General features: G+C 50.0%; 1 protein-coding gene across 1 annotated transcript in view; it reads left to right on the forward strand.

Annotated features, from left to right (window-relative positions):
• The window catches only part of LOC132574915 (1-phosphatidylinositol 4,5-bisphosphate phosphodiesterase gamma-1-like), a 156,741-nt gene that overhangs the window by 94,293 nt on the left and 46,105 nt on the right, over window positions 1-16,343 (forward strand). Inside the window, 5 exon segments of the mRNA XM_060243165.1 lie at window positions 3,276-3,396; window positions 7,192-7,360; window positions 9,053-9,172; window positions 11,074-11,181; window positions 13,302-13,489. Coding sequence (XP_060099148.1) covers window positions 3,276-3,396; window positions 7,192-7,360; window positions 9,053-9,172; window positions 11,074-11,181; window positions 13,302-13,489 — 706 coding nt within the window.

Consider the following 16,343-nt stretch of genomic DNA (forward strand, 5'->3'; position numbering starts at 1 on the left):
CACACCAATTTGCCTGGACCCTTTTTAGTTGGAGATGCCGGGGACTGAACCTGGGACCTTCTGCTTACCAAGCAGATGCTCTGCCCCTGAGCCACAGCCCCATTCATGGCTCTTTCTCCAGGGTCTCCAGCTGAGGTTTTTCATGCCTATTTGCCTAGACCAGGGGTCCTCAAACTTTTTAAATAGGGGGCCAGTTCACTGTCCCTCAGACTGTTGGAGGGCCAGACTGCCGTTACTGTACAAGGCCGCGGGCCGTCAGTTCTCCGTCTTCTGCATCTCTCTCCCTTCCCCACACCACACACCCTGGCCTGGGAACTCACCTCACCTCGGTATCACCTCACACTCTGTCTCTGCCGCCTCAGCCCAGTGCCGGAAGTGTGCGTTGCTAACGTGAGTTTAGGTCAAACGTCACTTCCGGTCTGATTTTGCCATAACCCGGCGGGCCGCATAAACGTCCTCAGCGGGCCGCATCTGGCCCGCGGGCCGTAGTTTGAGGACCCCTGGCCTAGACCCTTTTTAGTTGGAGATGCCGGGGATTGAACCTGGGACCTTCTGCTTACCAAGCAGATGCTCTGCCACTGAGCCACCATCCCTCCCCTCCATCAATAGCTAATAGCCACAGAGTATTGTTGGAACTCTCTGGGGCAGTGATGTTCTGTATTCTTGGTGCTTGGAGGGGGGCAACAGTGGAAGGGCTTTTAATATCCTGGCCCCACTGATGGACCTCCTGATGGCACCTGGGTTTTTTTGGCCACTGTGTGACAGAATGTTGGGCTGGATAGCCATTGGCCTGATCCAACATGGCTCTCCTTATGTTCTGTATGGCAGCCAAGAGGGGTTTTGAGAACCAAAGGGGCTCCGTGGCCTCCTGCACAAAGTTATTCCTCTGTACTGCAGTGTTCTGCAGAGATATGCCACTATTAAGCCCACCAAAATAAGTGTGTATAGGCCAAAGTAACTGTGTAGGCTTCGAGCTATCTCTTTGCACAGAAGCCAGTGTAAGAATGTAAGAACATAAGAGAAGCCATGTTGGATCAGGCCAGTGGCCCATCCAGTCCAACACTCTGTGTCACACATAAGAACATAAGAGAAGCCCTGTTGGATCAGGCCAGTGGCCCCTCCAGTCCAACACTCTGTGTCACATAAGAACATAAGAGAAGCCCTGTTGGATCAGGCCAATGGCTCATCCAGTCCAGCACTCTGTGTCACACATAAGAACATAAGAGAAGCCATGTTGGATCAGGCCAATGGCCCCTCCAGTCCAACACTCTGTGTCACACATAAGAACCTAAAAGAAGCCATGTTGGATCAGGCCAACGGCCCATCCAGTCCAACACTCTGTGTCACACATAAGAACATAAGAGAAGCCATGTTGGATCAGGCCAATGGCCCATCCAGTCCAACACTCTGTGCCGCACATAAGAACATAAGAGAAGCCATGTCGGATCAGGCCAATGCTCCATCCAGTCCAACACTCTGTGTCACACATAAGAACCTAAGAGAAGCCATGTTGGATCAGGCCAATGGCCCATCCAGTCCAACACTCTGTGTCACATAAGAACATAAGAGAAGCCATGTTGGATCAGGCCAATGGTCCATCCAGTCCAACACTCTGTGTCACATAAGAACATAAGAGAAGCCATGTTGGATCAGGCCAGTGGCCCATCCAGTCCAACACTCTGTGTCACACAGTGGCCCAAACCCATAGGGAGGTCTACCATCAGGGCCAAAACTCCAGAAGCACTGTTGCCCCCAAGCACCAAGAAGACTGCCTCAGACAGTGTTCCATCTGCACCTCGTGGCTAATAGCCGCTGGTGGACCTCTGCTCTAGATGTTGATCCAGTCCCCTCTTGAAGCTGTCTGTGCTTGTAGCTTCCACCATTTCCTGTGGCAGTCAGTTCCATGTGTTAATCACTCTTTGGTGAAGAAGTACTTCCTTCTATCTTAGTTTACTGCTCAGCAATTTCATTGAATGCCCGCACGTTCTTGTATTGTGAAGAAGGGAGAAAAGTACTTCTTTCTCTACCTTCTCTGTCCCATTCATAATTTTGTAAACCTCTGTCATGTCACTCTTCAGTCATCATTTCTCCAAGCTAAAGAACCCTAAACTCTTTAACCTTTCTTCATAGGGAATGTGTTTTGTCCCCTTAATCGGTTTAGTTGCCCTTTTCTGCGCCTTTTCCAATGCTATAATATCTTTTTTGTGCTGCAGTGACCAGAACCATAGACGATGCTTTATTGAGTTACTGATGTGAACCAGGATTCAGACATGATCTTGTATACAAAGGTTCAAGAATTGAGAATAATACACAGGAGTTTCTCTGAGCATCTACAGGGTTCCTTTCAGTCACCACTTAAATTCCTCGTATCCGGAATAAGGGGACAGTTTAGGTTTTCTGTGTTTGGTTTGGGGCTCTGTTGATAACATAAGAACATCAGAAGAGCCCTGCTGGATCAGACCAGTGAGGGTCCATCTAGTCCAGCATCCTGTATCAGACAGGGGCCAAACCAGTTCCTCTGGAGGTCCAGCAACATGGCAGAGAGGCCAAGACCTTCCCCTGAGAAGAACATCAGAAGAGCCCTACTGGGTCAGACCAGTGAGGGTCCATCTAGTCCAGCCTCCTGTCTCACACAGGGGCCAACCAGTTCCTCTGGAGGGCCAACAACAGGGCAGAGAGGCCGAGGCCTTCCCCTGAGAAGAACATCAGAAGAGCCCTGCTGGATCAGAGCAGTGAGGGTCCATCTAGTCCAGCCTCCTGTCTCACACAGGGGCCAACCAGCTCCTCTGAAGGGCCAGCAACAGGGCAGAGAGGCCGAGGCCTTCCCCTGAGAAGAGCATCAGAAGAGCCCTGCTGGATCAGACCAGTGAGGGTCCATCTAGTCCAGCCTCCTGTCTCACACAGGGGCCAACCAGCTCCTCTGAAGGGCCAGCAACAGGGCAGAGAGGCCGAGGCCTTCCCCTGAGAAGAACATCAGAAGAGCCCTGCTGGATCAGACCAGGGACGATCCATCTAGTCCAGCATCCTGTCTCAGACAGGGGCCAAAGCAGTTCCTCTGGAGGTCCAACAACAGGACAGAGAGGCCAAGGCCTTTCCCCGAGGAGAACTTCAGAACAGCCCTGCTGGACCAGACCAGTGAGGGTCCATTTAGTTCAGCATCTCACCCAGTGACCAATCAGTTCCTCTGGAGGGATGCCATAATTGTGTCGGTGGGAGAAAGGTGAACAGTTTACACATCTTCACGAACTAACTGACGTTCTACTCTCTGCCCGCAGTGGACTGTTGGGATGGCCCTGACGACCTGCCAATCATCTACCACGGCCACACGCTCACCTCCAAGATAAAATTCTTGGATGTGCTGCACACCATCAAAGAGCACGCCTTCACCACCTCGGAGTAAGTGGAGAAAGACCCCCTGCCTGGCCCACACCCTCAAAGCCGCTTAACCCCCCTCCCGCGCGCCCACAGACTCCTGAATCGTTTGCCTTTTTTCTTTTTCCCCCAAATATATATTTATTTTTTAAACAAGCAGTACAAGTATTTCTGTACAGGTTGCAGGACGCATTCACGTTACAATTAACAAAACAACTGAGAGGAAATATAATATCTTACATTCGCTTTTTCTCTTTGGAACAGTGTTAACCTTCCACAAGTATTGTTAAGTAGTATCAACGATTATAGTGTTTTCAGATATTAAACAATTTAGAAATTAAAAAAAAAATTTCATTAGCTTTGCTGAAATTTGAACCTTACAAAGATAATGCTGCCCTTGAATATGGACATATGGACATATGACATATGGACATATGAAGCTGCCTTATACTGAATCAGACCCTCGGTCCATCAAAGTTAGTATTGTCTACTCAGACTGACAGCGGCTCTCCAGGGTCTCAAGCTGAGACTTTTCACACCGATTTGCCTGGACCCTTTTTAGTTGGAGATGCTGGGGATGGGACCTTCTGCATGCCAAGCAGGTGCTCTACCACTGAGCCATCATCCCTCCTTTAAAGGTTTCGGGAGATCCATTGTTCATATGAACATCTGAAGCTGCCTTCTACTGAATCAGACCCGCGGTCCATCAAAGTCAGTCTTGTCTACTCAGACTGGCAGCGGCTCTCCAGGGACTCAAGCTGAGGTTTTTCACACCTATTGCCTGGATCCTTTCTAGTTGGAGATGCCGGGGATTGAACCTGGGACCTTCTGCTTACGCAGCAGATGCTCTACCCCTGAGCCACCGTCCCTCCCTAACACTTATGAAGCTGTCTTCTACTGCATCAGACCCTCAGTCCATCAAAGTCAGTCTTGTCTACTCAGACTGAGAGCAGCTCTCCAGGGTCTCCAGCTGAGGTTTTTCATGCCTATCTGCCTGGACTCTTTTTAGTTGGAGATGCCGGGGATTGAACCTGGGACCCTCTGCTTCCCAAGCAGATGCTCTACCAATGTACAGCATATTGTCCAATAAATCTTGGTCTATCTACAATGTACATATTCAGACAATTTCAGTTTCAATCATGGACCAGAACATTTTAGTCGTCTATAACAACCTTAAAAGTACCTTATAAAAAGTCCCACAAAGAATCTGCATGTTAAAATTTGATGACTTGAGAGTTATAACAGTAAAAAAAGAATTTAAAAGATTACTATCTAACCCTTTAAACCATTTTTTAAAAGTCATTTTAGAATTTGTTAAAAGATTTACAGTTTGGCCTATTTGTCTTGCTTTTTGCGTTCTTCATAAATCTGGGAACAGAACCTAGCCACCTGTCTTGTTGTCTGGTGGTTCCTAACTGACAGAAGATAATCTAATTTGAGTTTATTTGATCTGCCAGGGAACCTTTCCAACAGCGGGCTGATAATTTCCCTTCAGCTCGTCGTATGAAAAAAACAATTAAAAATATATATGCTCCAGTCCCGAGAATCTATTTCAGGTTGGGAACAGGAACAGAGCCTAAGTACATAAGGAGTCCTTTTATACCTCCCCTCTACTACTGCAGATGATTCAGGCAATTTAGAGATACATTACAAAAAATACAATATCATCTATTTCAATGCTAAATTGTTGGCTAGTTTTACCAAAGCTGTAGATCTGTTACTAGTTTTGGTGTTTCATTTTGGTCCTGCAAATATTCAAATATTGGGTTCCATGTTGTAAAGAAATCAGTATACTCAGATTGTGTTTGGGACTGAGTCTTAACATTTGCCTCTCTTCTAAAGCTGAGAGGAAAGGTGTGGGCATCTGTTTGTACTGACTATGGAAACACACCCTTGCAAAACCATTTTCTCTGTGAAGATCGCTCAGACCTCAAGAAGATCTTTCCCCTCGACCAAAAAGCAGTATCTGGATGGCAGATACACACAAAAACACATGAGGCTGCCTTCTACTGAATCAGACCATTGGTCCATCAGGGTCAGTATTGTCTGCTCAGGCTGGCAGCCACTCTCCAGGGTCTCAGGCAGAGGTCTTCCACATTATCTGCTGCTCGGTCCTTTTAACTGGAGATAGTGGGGATAGAATTCAGGACCTTCTGCATGCAGAGCGGAGTCTCTTACCACCAAGCCACAGGTCCTCCCCATCCTTGGTCCAACAAGATCAGTCTTGTCTATTCAGACTGGCAGCAGCTCTCCAGCGTCTCAGGCGGAGGTCTTTCACATCACATTCCACCTGGCCCTTTGGTGTAGAGCCAGTTTGGTGTAGTGGTTAAGTGTGCAGATTCTTATCTGGGAGAACCGGGTTTGATTTCCCACTCCTCCACTTGCAGCTGCCGGAATGGCCTTGGGTCAGCCATAGCTCTCATAGGAGTTGTCCTTGAATGATCGGCTTCTGGGAGAGCTCTCTCAGCCACACCTACCTCACAGGATGTCTGTCGTAGGGGAAGGAGATAAAGGAGATTGTAAGCCGCTCTGAGACTCTGATTCAAAGAAAAGGGTGGGGTATAAATCTACGGTCTCCCTTCCTTCCGCGCCAGTTTGGTGTGAGAGCCAGTTTGATGTAGTGGTTAAGTGCGTGGACTCTTATCTGGGAGAACTGGGTTTGATTCCCCACTCCTCCACTTGCACCTGCTGGAATGGCCTTGGGTCAGCCATAGCTATTGCAGAACTTGTCCTTGAAAGGGCAGCTGCTGTGTGAGCCCTCTCAGCCCCACCCACCTCACAGGGTGTCTGTTGCGGGGGGAGAAGATGTAGGAGATTGTAAGCCACTCTGAGTCTCTGATTCAGAGAGAAGGGCGGGGTATAAATCTGCAATTCTTCTTCTTTAATTGTATGATGGGGGTAAGGTTTTATTACATTTATCATTCATGAAGCATTTCAAGGCAGAGGCTGAGCTGATAAAATTTAGTCCACTTTCCGGTGATGTTCAGGGGTGTGTGGCATGTGCAAAGGAGTTATGCAAATTAGTCATGCTAATGAGTTCCGGCACACTGAGAGAGTGTGACTGGCCCAGGGTCACCTGGTGACCTTCCCTGGTACAGCAGGATTTGAATCAGGCTCTCCCCGATCCTATTCTGATATTCTAGCCCAAGGGCGGCCAAACTGTGGCTCAGGAGCCACATGTGGCTCTTTCACACATACTGTGTGGCTCTTAAAGCCCCCTCCCACCCTATCTGCCAACTTGGAGAAGGCATTTCTCTCTTTGAATCACCCCTCCAAGCCAAGCCAGCTGTCAGCTTGGAGAATGTATTTAAAGTTGCTTTCTTTCCACCTCTTCCTCCCTCCATTTGCCTTCCTTCCTTCCTGCTCTCAGACATCTCATGTTCATGTTTTGCGGCTCTCAAACATCTCATGTTAGTGTCTTGCGGCTCTCGAACATCTGACGTTTATTCTATATGGCAGGGGTGGCCAACGGTAGCTCTCCAGATGGGTTTTTTTTTTGCCTACAACGCCCGTCAGCCCCAGCCATTGGCCATGCTGGCTGGGGCTGATGGGAGTTGTAGGCAAAAAACATCTGGAGAGCTACCGTCGGCCACCCCTGCTATATGGCTCTTACATTACGCAAGTTTGTCCACCCCTGTTCTAGCCGCTACACCCCTCTAGCTCTCCAGGGGTGTAGACAGAGAAGAGTCCTCCTGTAGCGGATGCCCGCCTGAGCGTTCACCTCTTTTAAAAACCACCCCTTGGGCCCACCTGTCAAGGTTGCAGGAAAGAGGATGCTTGCAGACCAGGCCTGTGTCTCCCCCTCTCCCCCTCCTCAAGGTTTCCCATCATCCTCTCCATCGAGGACCACTGCAGCATCGTCCAGCAGAGGAACATGGCCTCCCACTTCAAGAAGGTCTTCGGAGACATGCTCCTGACCAAGCCGGTGGATGTCAACGCTGACCAGCTGCCCTCGCCTGCCCAGCTCAGGAAGAAAATCCTCATCAAGGTAGCCTTCTCATAAAGCCGGAGGCCCTCTTCTTCCTTCCTGGCCTTCAGGGTTCCCCAAATGGCATGATCGATTAAATGATGTTCCAAACTCTGTGATCGTCACCAGGTGACCCTTTATCGCTTGCCCTCTGTGTTGACTTCGTGTGAGCTAGCTCACAGTTTCCTAGCCACCAGCTAACAAGGCTCCACAGCCTTAGAGGGGAGTATTCCTTGCAAGATTTGAATCCAGTAGCATCTCAAAAGGCTAACGAGATATTTGGGGTGTAGGGATCGGATGAAGGGAGTTTTTTTTTCTCTCAAAAACTTATACCCTGAAAATATTCTTGGTCTCTAGGCCCCTTGCTCTGCAGAAGGCCTAAAGGTCAACTCCCCCTGGAAGTGTCTATCACAGGGCTGGCCAAACTGTGGCTTTCACACATACTGCGTGGCTCTTGAAGCCACCCCCACCCCCTGGCTGGCTTGGAGAAGGAATTTGTCTCTTAAAATCACTTCTCCCAGTCAAGCCAGATAGCAGCTTAGAGAAGGCATTTAAATTTAAAGTTTCCACCACTCCCTCCTTCTTTCCTCCCCCCATTTCCTTCCTTCCTTCCTTCCTTCCTTCCTTCCTTCCTTCCTTCCTTCCTTCCTTCCTTCCTTCCTTCCTTCCTTCCTTCCTTCCTTCCTTCCTTCCTTCCTTCCTTCCTTCCTTCCTTCCTTCCTTCCTTCCTTCCTTCCTTCCTTCCAGAGAGCCAGTTTGGTGTAGTGGTTAAGTGTGCGGACTCTTATCTGGGAGAACCAGGTTTGATTCCCCACTCCTCCACTTGCACCTGCTAGCAGGGCCTTGGGTCAGCCATAGATCTGGCAGAGGTTGTCCTTGAAAGGGCAGCTGCTGTGAGAGCCCTCTTCAGCCCCACCCACTTCACAGGGTGTCTGTTGTGGGGGAGGAAGGTAAAGGAGATTGTGAGCTGCTCTGAGACTCTTCGGAGTGGAGGGCAGGATATAAATCCAATATCTTCATCTACCTCACAGGGTGTCTGTTGTGGGGGAGGAAGGTAAAGGAGATTGTGAGCCACTCTGAGACTCTTCAGAGTGGAGGGCAGGATATAAATCCAATATCTTCATCTACCTCACAGGGTGTCTGTTGTGGAGGGGGGGGAAGGTAAAGGAGATTGTGAGCCGCTCTGAGACTCTTCGGAGAGGAGGGCGGGATATAAATCCAATATCTTCATCTACCTCACAGGGTGTCTGTTGTGGGGGAGGAAGGTAAAGGAGATGGTGAGCCGCTCTGAGACTCTTCGGAGTGGAGGGCGGCATATAAATCTAATATCTTCATCTACCTCACAGGATGCCTGTTGTGGGGGAGGAAGGTAAAGGAGATGGTGAGCCGCTCTGAGACTCTTCGGAGTGAAGGGCGGGATATAAATCCAATATCATCTTCTTCCGGCCTTCAAACATCTTGCATTAAACAAGTTTGGCCACCCCTGGCTTCTCATGTGGCTTCTTTCTGTTTCCTGTATGTGCCTCATCAGCTCCACTGTCCTCCACCTTCCCAGGGGCCAAAGGCCTTTTTGTGTGTGTGCCTGTCCATATAAGCATAGACAGCCCAGTTTTTAGAAGACTTGATTGGAAATCCCAGATGCCTTTTTCCCTAATGGGCTGAGGAAGGACCTTGCCCGCTCCCTCCGTAATGCTCTCCCCTTTTCCTTTGCAGCACAAGAAGCTGGTTGAAGGGAACCTGTACGAAGAGGTCTCCATGGCCAGCTATTCCGAGAACGACATCAGCAACTCCATCAAGAACGGCATCCTTTACCTGGAAGATCCAATTGACCACGTGAGGGTCTCACTCAGTGCTTAAGGACTGAAATTGGGGGGAGGGCAAGAAGAGCTTCTTTTTCTGCCTGAGGACCACCCCAGAATCTCTGCATGCCTTTGAGGCCACAAGAACATAAGAGAAGCCATGTTGGATCAAGCCAACGCTCTGTGTCACACAGTGACCAAAAAAAAACAGGTGCCATCAGGAGGTCCACCAGTGGGGCCAGAGCACAAGAAGCCCTCTCACTGTGCACCCCCCCCCAAGCACCAAGAATACAGAGCATCACTGTCCCAGACAAAAGAACATAAGAGAAGCCAAGTTGGATAATAATAATAATAATAATAATAATAATAATAATAATAAATTTTATTTCTATCCCGCCCTCCCCACCTTAGCGGGCTCAGGGCGGCTAACAGCGTATTACAACGCCAGTGGCCCATCCAGTCCAACACTCTGTGTCACACAGTGACCAAAAAAACCAGGTGCCATCAGGAGATCCATCAGTGGGGCCAGGACACTAGAAGCCCTTCCACTGTGCCCCCCCCCCCCCCAAGCACCAAGAAGACAGAGCATCACTGCCCCAGACAGAGAGTTCCATCTGTACCTTGTGGCTATGAGCCAGTGATGAACCTCTGCTCCATATGTTGATCCAATCCCTCTTGAGGCCTCCAAATTGGAATCTAGGTCTTCCTGTTTCCAGGGATGGCATTTAACAGCTCTACAAATGAGAAGAACCATTGCCCAACTTGGAGCCCTCAAAACCGGGGTGAGTCTCAGGTCTGATGCTCTCTCCTGTTCTGCCAATCTTTAGTGACATCCGGACTTTAAGCTGCTTAGTGATTGAACACACAGATGAACATATTCTTGAAGCTGCCTTATACTGAATCAGACCGCTGGTCTATCAAGGCTGGTATTGTCTACTCAGACTGGCAGTCATTTTCACATCACCTAGTACCTGGTTCTTTTTTCAAACCGGAGATGTTGGGGTTTGAACCTGCGACATTCTGTACTATCTTTAAGTTCCTTGAAGGGCTGTCCTATAGAGGATGGTGTGCAATTGTTTTCCATGGCCCCAGAAGGTCAGACCAGAACCAGTGGGTTGAAATTAAATCAGAAGAGCTTCCTGCTCAGCATTAGGAAGAACTTCCTGACCGTTAAGAGTGGTTCTTCAGTGGAACAGGCTTCCTCCTTGGGAGGTGGTGGGCTCTCTTTCCTTGAAGAGGCTAGATGGCTATCTGACAGCAGTGCTGACCCTGCGAATTTAGGGGGAGGTATTTGTGAAGTTCCTGAACTAGATGACCCTGGAGGTCCCTTCCAACTCTATGATTCTAAGAGCGGATTCCTCAGTGCACTTTGTCCTAGAAAAGAGTTGATATTTTCCGAGTCCATGGTAGCCTAAACATTGATTACCAGGTTCCTCAGGAACTCCTGATGTAGTTTATCAAGGAGCCCAAGACGGTGTACATTAATCTCCCCTCCTCTCAGAGCGGTTCCTCAGTGGAACAGGCTTCCTCCTCAGGAGGTGGTGGGCTCTCCTTCCTTGGAGGTTTTCAAAAAGAAGCTAGATGGCCCTCTGACACCGATGAAGATCCTGTGAATTTGGGGTGGGTTTCCTGCATTGTGCAGGGAGTTGGACTTAGATGACCCTGGGGGTCCCTTCCAACTCTATGATTCTGCATGTTCAGATTCTGCAGAGGCTCTTCCTTTGACTAGCTGCTGTTTCAGTCTTTTAGGCTGAAGTTAGCACAAAAGGACAATTTTGAGGACAGCTGTGGACCTTTGGCCACCAGCTTCTGGTGCTTAGGGGCTAGACACTTGAGAAGTTGCTTCCTGTAGGAATTTCGGGGCCCATTTTCTGGAGATTCTCCACCTGGACTTTATGTCTACCACAACTTTGACGCTTTTTTTCTCTGTGACAGACCTGGAGCCCACACTACTTTGTTCTGACAAGCAACAAGATCTATTACTCAGAGGAGACCTCTCGCTACCAGTCCAATGAAGATGAGGAAGAACCTGAACAAAAAGAGGTAAGTTTCTGGCCGGGAAGAGGTGTGGGAAAGGACAAAACCTTTCTTTCTGAGAGGGCCCAGGCCTCAGACTTAAAAGGAACTGAGGAGGAAGAGCACTTACTTTTGAAAATCCTGAGAAGAAACAACGTGGATAACTGTTTAAAAGGTAGTCCCCTGTGCAAGCACCAGTCTTTTCCTACTCTGGGGTGACGTCGCATCACGATGTTTTCACGGCAAGCTTTTTTATGGGGTGGTTTGCCATTGCCTTTCCCCCAAGCAAGATGGGTCCTCATTTCACCAACCTCGGAAGGATGGAAGGCTGAGTCAACCTTGAGCTGGATACCTGAACCCAGCTTCCGCCAGGATCATGAGCAGAGAGCTTGGACTGCAGTACTGCAGCTTTACCACACTGCACCATGGATAACTGCTAGCATGTCCCATATCATGTGAAGGCGTTGTAGTTGTGGGAAAAGGGCTTGGAAGAGTCAGCCCATCTTGAGCTGGTTTTGTGTGGTGCTGCTGCATGCAAGGTTTGACTTTTGGGTGCTTGAGGCATCTCCAGTCAGGTGAAATTATTTTCCTCAGTTAGTGAATCTCTTGATTTACTCCCAAATATTTATGTAGGTGTCCCGCCCAGCCCAGGTGAGGACTGCGCGAGGGGGACCCCCCGGCGCCTGCCAGCCGTTCCAGGCCCCCGGCGCCGCCCCGAGAGCCTCCCACACCTTCCCAAGCCCCCAGGGGGGCCCCACCCCTCACCTGGGCTGACGGGGCGCCAACAGCCGCCCGAGCAACGCCTCACAGCCGACGAGCCCGTCTCCGGGTCCGAGGAGCCTGGCCGGAGTGCGACGTCGGGGAGCAGGAGGGAGAAGCTAAGCCCAGCGCTGGGCAGAGAGGAGGAGAGCCGCCTGACCCGTGGCGGCGAGAGACGCCACACCCCAGCGCGCTGCAGAGGTCCAGGGCGCCCGAGGCACGCCCAGGCAGCCCAGCCCCGGCTCGCCTCTCCCGGGCGTCTGGGGCTTTGAAGGGGGGGAGGAGCCAGAGAGGGGCGGAACACAGGAAGGGGGAGGATTGGGATGGGAGGATAAAGGGAAGGGAGGCAGGAGGTCAGGAAGGAAGCTGGCCAGTGCTTATTGAGGCTGCCTCGCGAGAGAGAGGGACAGGAGCCGCAGCACAGCCAGGAGGGGAACGGGGGCCTGTGGTGAAGTAACCTGGCTCCCACCCCTGTTTCTGAGACCTCTGGGGAACGCCCCAGAGTGCCCGGGAGGGGCGACGGCTGAGAGAGCTCTCACAGAAGCTGCCCTTTCAAGGACAACTCCTGCAAGAGCTATGGCTGACCCAAGGCCATTCCAGCAGGTGCAAGTGGAGGAGTGGGGAATCAAACCGGGTTCTCCCAGATAAGAGTCTGCACACTTAACCCCTACACCAAACTGGCTCTACTTATTTGCTTCATTTAGATCCTATATCTCTCCCCACTGGGGACTTAAAGCAGCTGTTGTAGCCCTCCTCTGTCCCCACAACAACCCTGTGGAGGAGGTTAGGCTGAGAGGGTGTAAAATAATAATTATCGTATGCAGGGGTGCAATTCTAGCGGGAGCTCCTTTGCATATTAGGCCACACCCCCTTGATGTAGCTCTGGGAGGATTGGCTACATCAGGGGTCTGTGGCCTAATATGCAAAGGAGCTCCTGCTAGAATTCCATCTCTGATCATATGGCCTTGAATGGAGTATAGCCAAGAGATCCTAAGGTTGTCTGGCAGCCAGAAGTTCTAGCTTTGTTAGCATCATGCACCACTAGGTGGTGAGCTAGACTTGTTTTTAAGGCAAGTTGCAGAGGTGGTTTGCCATTGCCTGCTTCTGCGTCATGTCCCTGGTATTGCTTGGATGTCGGCCTTCCAAATACTAGCCAGGGCTGACCCTCCTTAGCTTCTGAGATCGGATGAGATCGGGCTAGCCTGAGAGGAGCGGTTGTGACTGGCCCCATGTTTACTCAGCAAGCTTCCTTGGCAGATTTGGGATTCGAACCTGGGTCTCCCACCCAGCAAGCTCCCATCGCAGAGCGGGGATTCGAACCTGCGTTTCCCACATACTAGTCTGGCACGCTAACCGCTATACCCTGCTTCCTCCCTCTGCATCCCTAGGAGTTTAACAACAACGAGCTGCACTTCACTGAGAAATGGTTCCACGGCAAACTGGGCGGAGGTCGAGACGGGCGCCAGATTGCCGAGAAGCTGCTGCACGAGTACTGCACGGAGACGGGGGGCAAAGACGGCACTTTCCTGGTGCGGGAGAGTGAGACCTTTGTGGGCGACTACACCCTCTCCTTCTGGTAGGCCACGTTGGCAGAAGGCACCCTGTTTTGTTCAACATCTTTATCAATGATTTGGATGAAGGAATAGAGGGAATGCTTATTAAATTTGCAGAGGATACTAAACTGGGAGGGGTTGCAAACACAGAAGAAGACAGAAACAGGATACAGGATGACCTTGACAGGCTGGAAAACTGGGCTGAAACCAATAAAATGAATTTTAACAGGGATTAAAGTTCTGCATTCAGGTAGGAAAAATCCAATGCATGGTTATAGAATGGGGGAGACTTGTCTTAGCGGTAGTCTGTGTGAAAAGGATCTAGGGGTCTTAGTGGATCATACGCTGAACATGAGTCAACAGTATGATGCGGTGGCTAAAAAGGCAAATGCAATTTTGGGCTGTATCAACAGACGTATGGTGTCCAGATCACGTGATGTGATGGTATCGCTTTGCTCTGGTAAGACCTCACCTGGAGTATTGTGTTCAGTTTTGGGCACCACAGTTTAAGAAGAAGATAGACAAGCTGGAAGGGGTCCAGAGGAGTGTGACGAAGATGGTGAGGGGTCTGGAGACGAAGTCCTAGGAGGAAAGGTTGAAGGAGCTGGGCATGTTTAGCCTGGAGAGGAGGCGGCTGAGAGGTGATAGTATCACCATCTTCAAGTACTTGAAGGGCTGTCCTAGAGAGGATGGTGTGGAATTGTTTTCTGTGGCCCTGGAAGGTAGGACCAGAACCAATGGGTTGAAATTAAATCAAAAGAGTTTCCGGCTCAAAAAAAAAAAGTATTAACCTTAGGAAGAACTTCCTGACAGTTAGAGTGGTTCCTCAGTGGAACAGGCTTCCTTCTTGGGATGTGGTGGGCTCTCCTTCCTTGGAGGTTTTTAAACAGAGGCTAGATGGCAATGAAGATCCTGTGAATTTAGGGGGAGGTTTTTAGGGAGAGCCAGTTTGGTGTAGTGGTTAAGTGTGCGGACTCTTATCTGGGAGAACCGGGTTTGATTCTCCACTCCTCCACTCGCACCTGCTGGGATGGGCTTGGGTCAGCCATAGCTCTGGCAGAGGTTGTCCTTGAAAGGGCAGCTGCTGTGAGAGCCCTCTCCAGCCCCACCCACCTCACAGGGTGTCTGTTGTGGGGGAGGAAGGGAAAGGAGATTGTGAGCCGCTCTGAGACTCTTTGGAGTGGAGGGCAGGATATAAATCCAGTATCTTCTTATCTTCTTCTTGTGAGCTTCCTGCATTGTGCAGGGGGTTGGATTAGATGACCCTCGAGGTCCCTTCCAACTCTATGGTTCTGTGATCCCACTGTCCAGAAAGGGTTAAGCCAAATGCAAGCACAATAGTAATTCTGTTTTTCAACCTGATGGGGGTGACACTCACAAGGCACTTCAGGGCATGGAACAAAACTTTCCTCTCCTGCCCATCACAGCCCCCTGATCTCACTGAAAGGATACCCCAGGGGGAATGGGAACCCATCCACGCTTGAACCCAATTCAGCATGTTGGTTTTGACCTATAAAGCCTGCAGGGGTGGAAAGCAGTAGCTCTCCAGATATATTTTTTTGCCTACAACTCCCATCAGCCCCAGCCAGCATGGCCAATGGCTGGGGCTGATGGGAGTTGTAGGCAAAAAGACATCTGGAGAGCTACCATTGGCCACCCCTGATGTATGGCTTGGGACCAGAATGTCTGAAGGAGCACTTTCTCCCGTATGTTCCTGCCCAGGAATTAACCTCACAGGACAAGGCCATCCCGACTGTCCTGCCTGTCAAAGAGAGCCAGTTTGGTGTAGTGGTTAAGTGTGCGGACTCTTATCTGGGAGAACCAGGTTTGATTCCCCACTCCTCCACTTGCACCTGCTGGAATGGCCTTGGGTCAGCCATAGCTCTGGCAGAGGTTGTCCTTGAAAGGGCAGCTGCTGTGAGAGCCCTCTCCAGCCCCACCCACCTCACAGGGTGTCTGTTGTGAGGGGAGAAGACATAGGAGATTGTAAGCCGCTCTGAGTCTCTGATTCAGGGAGAAGGGCGGGATATAAATCTGCAATTCTTCTTATTCTTATTCTTCTTATCTGGTGGGTACAGGAGAGCTGGGCCTTTTCAGGGGCAGCCCCGTAATTCTGCAACAACTTCCCGAGGGAGATGTGCCTGGTCCTGTAACTTGATTTTTAGGAGGTAGCGGAAGACACTTTACTTAAGGATTTGAAAATTTTATTAAATTTTCTGTTACGGGGAGGGAAAGAAGGAATGTGGGGGAAAGAGGAGGCTGGGGGAGAGGAGAGCACATATCTTTTCTGTATCAACAGAAGTCTAGTGTCCAGATCACATGAAGTGATGGTATTGCTTTACTCTGCTCTGGTAAGACCTCACCTGGAGTATTGTGTTCACTTTTGGGCATCACATTTTAAGAAGGATGTAGACAAGCTGGAATGGGTCCAAAGGAGGGCGACGAAGATGGTGTAGATGACTGGGGAAGGCAATGGCAAACCACCCCTAAAAAGTCTGCCGTGAAAACGTTGTGAAAGCAACATCACCCAAGAGTTGGAAACGATTGGTGCTTGCACAGGGGACCTTTCCTTTCCTGTTTTAGGAAGAGCCACTTAACTTGAAGAAAGGCTTCAGACTTAATGTTGTCGAAGGCTTTCACGGCCGGAGTCCATTGGCTGTCGTAGATTTCCCGGGGCTGTGTGGCCGTGGTCTTGGCATTGTGAGACCTGACGTTTCACCAGCAACTGTGACTGGCCTCCTCTAAAGGTGTAAACCAGAAAACTGGAGTTCTGTCTGGGTCAATTTGAGAAGAAGTTGGTAGGCAGGTAATTTATATCTGCTCAGGCAGGTGGAGCAGGGCTGAGTCATTATCTTGTGGGAGCTTCCTGGGCTGTGA

This window comes from Heteronotia binoei, chromosome 7 (genome assembly GCF_032191835.1).
Source record: "Heteronotia binoei isolate CCM8104 ecotype False Entrance Well chromosome 7, APGP_CSIRO_Hbin_v1, whole genome shotgun sequence".
Taxonomy (NCBI): Eukaryota; Metazoa; Chordata; class Lepidosauria; order Squamata; family Gekkonidae; genus Heteronotia; species Heteronotia binoei.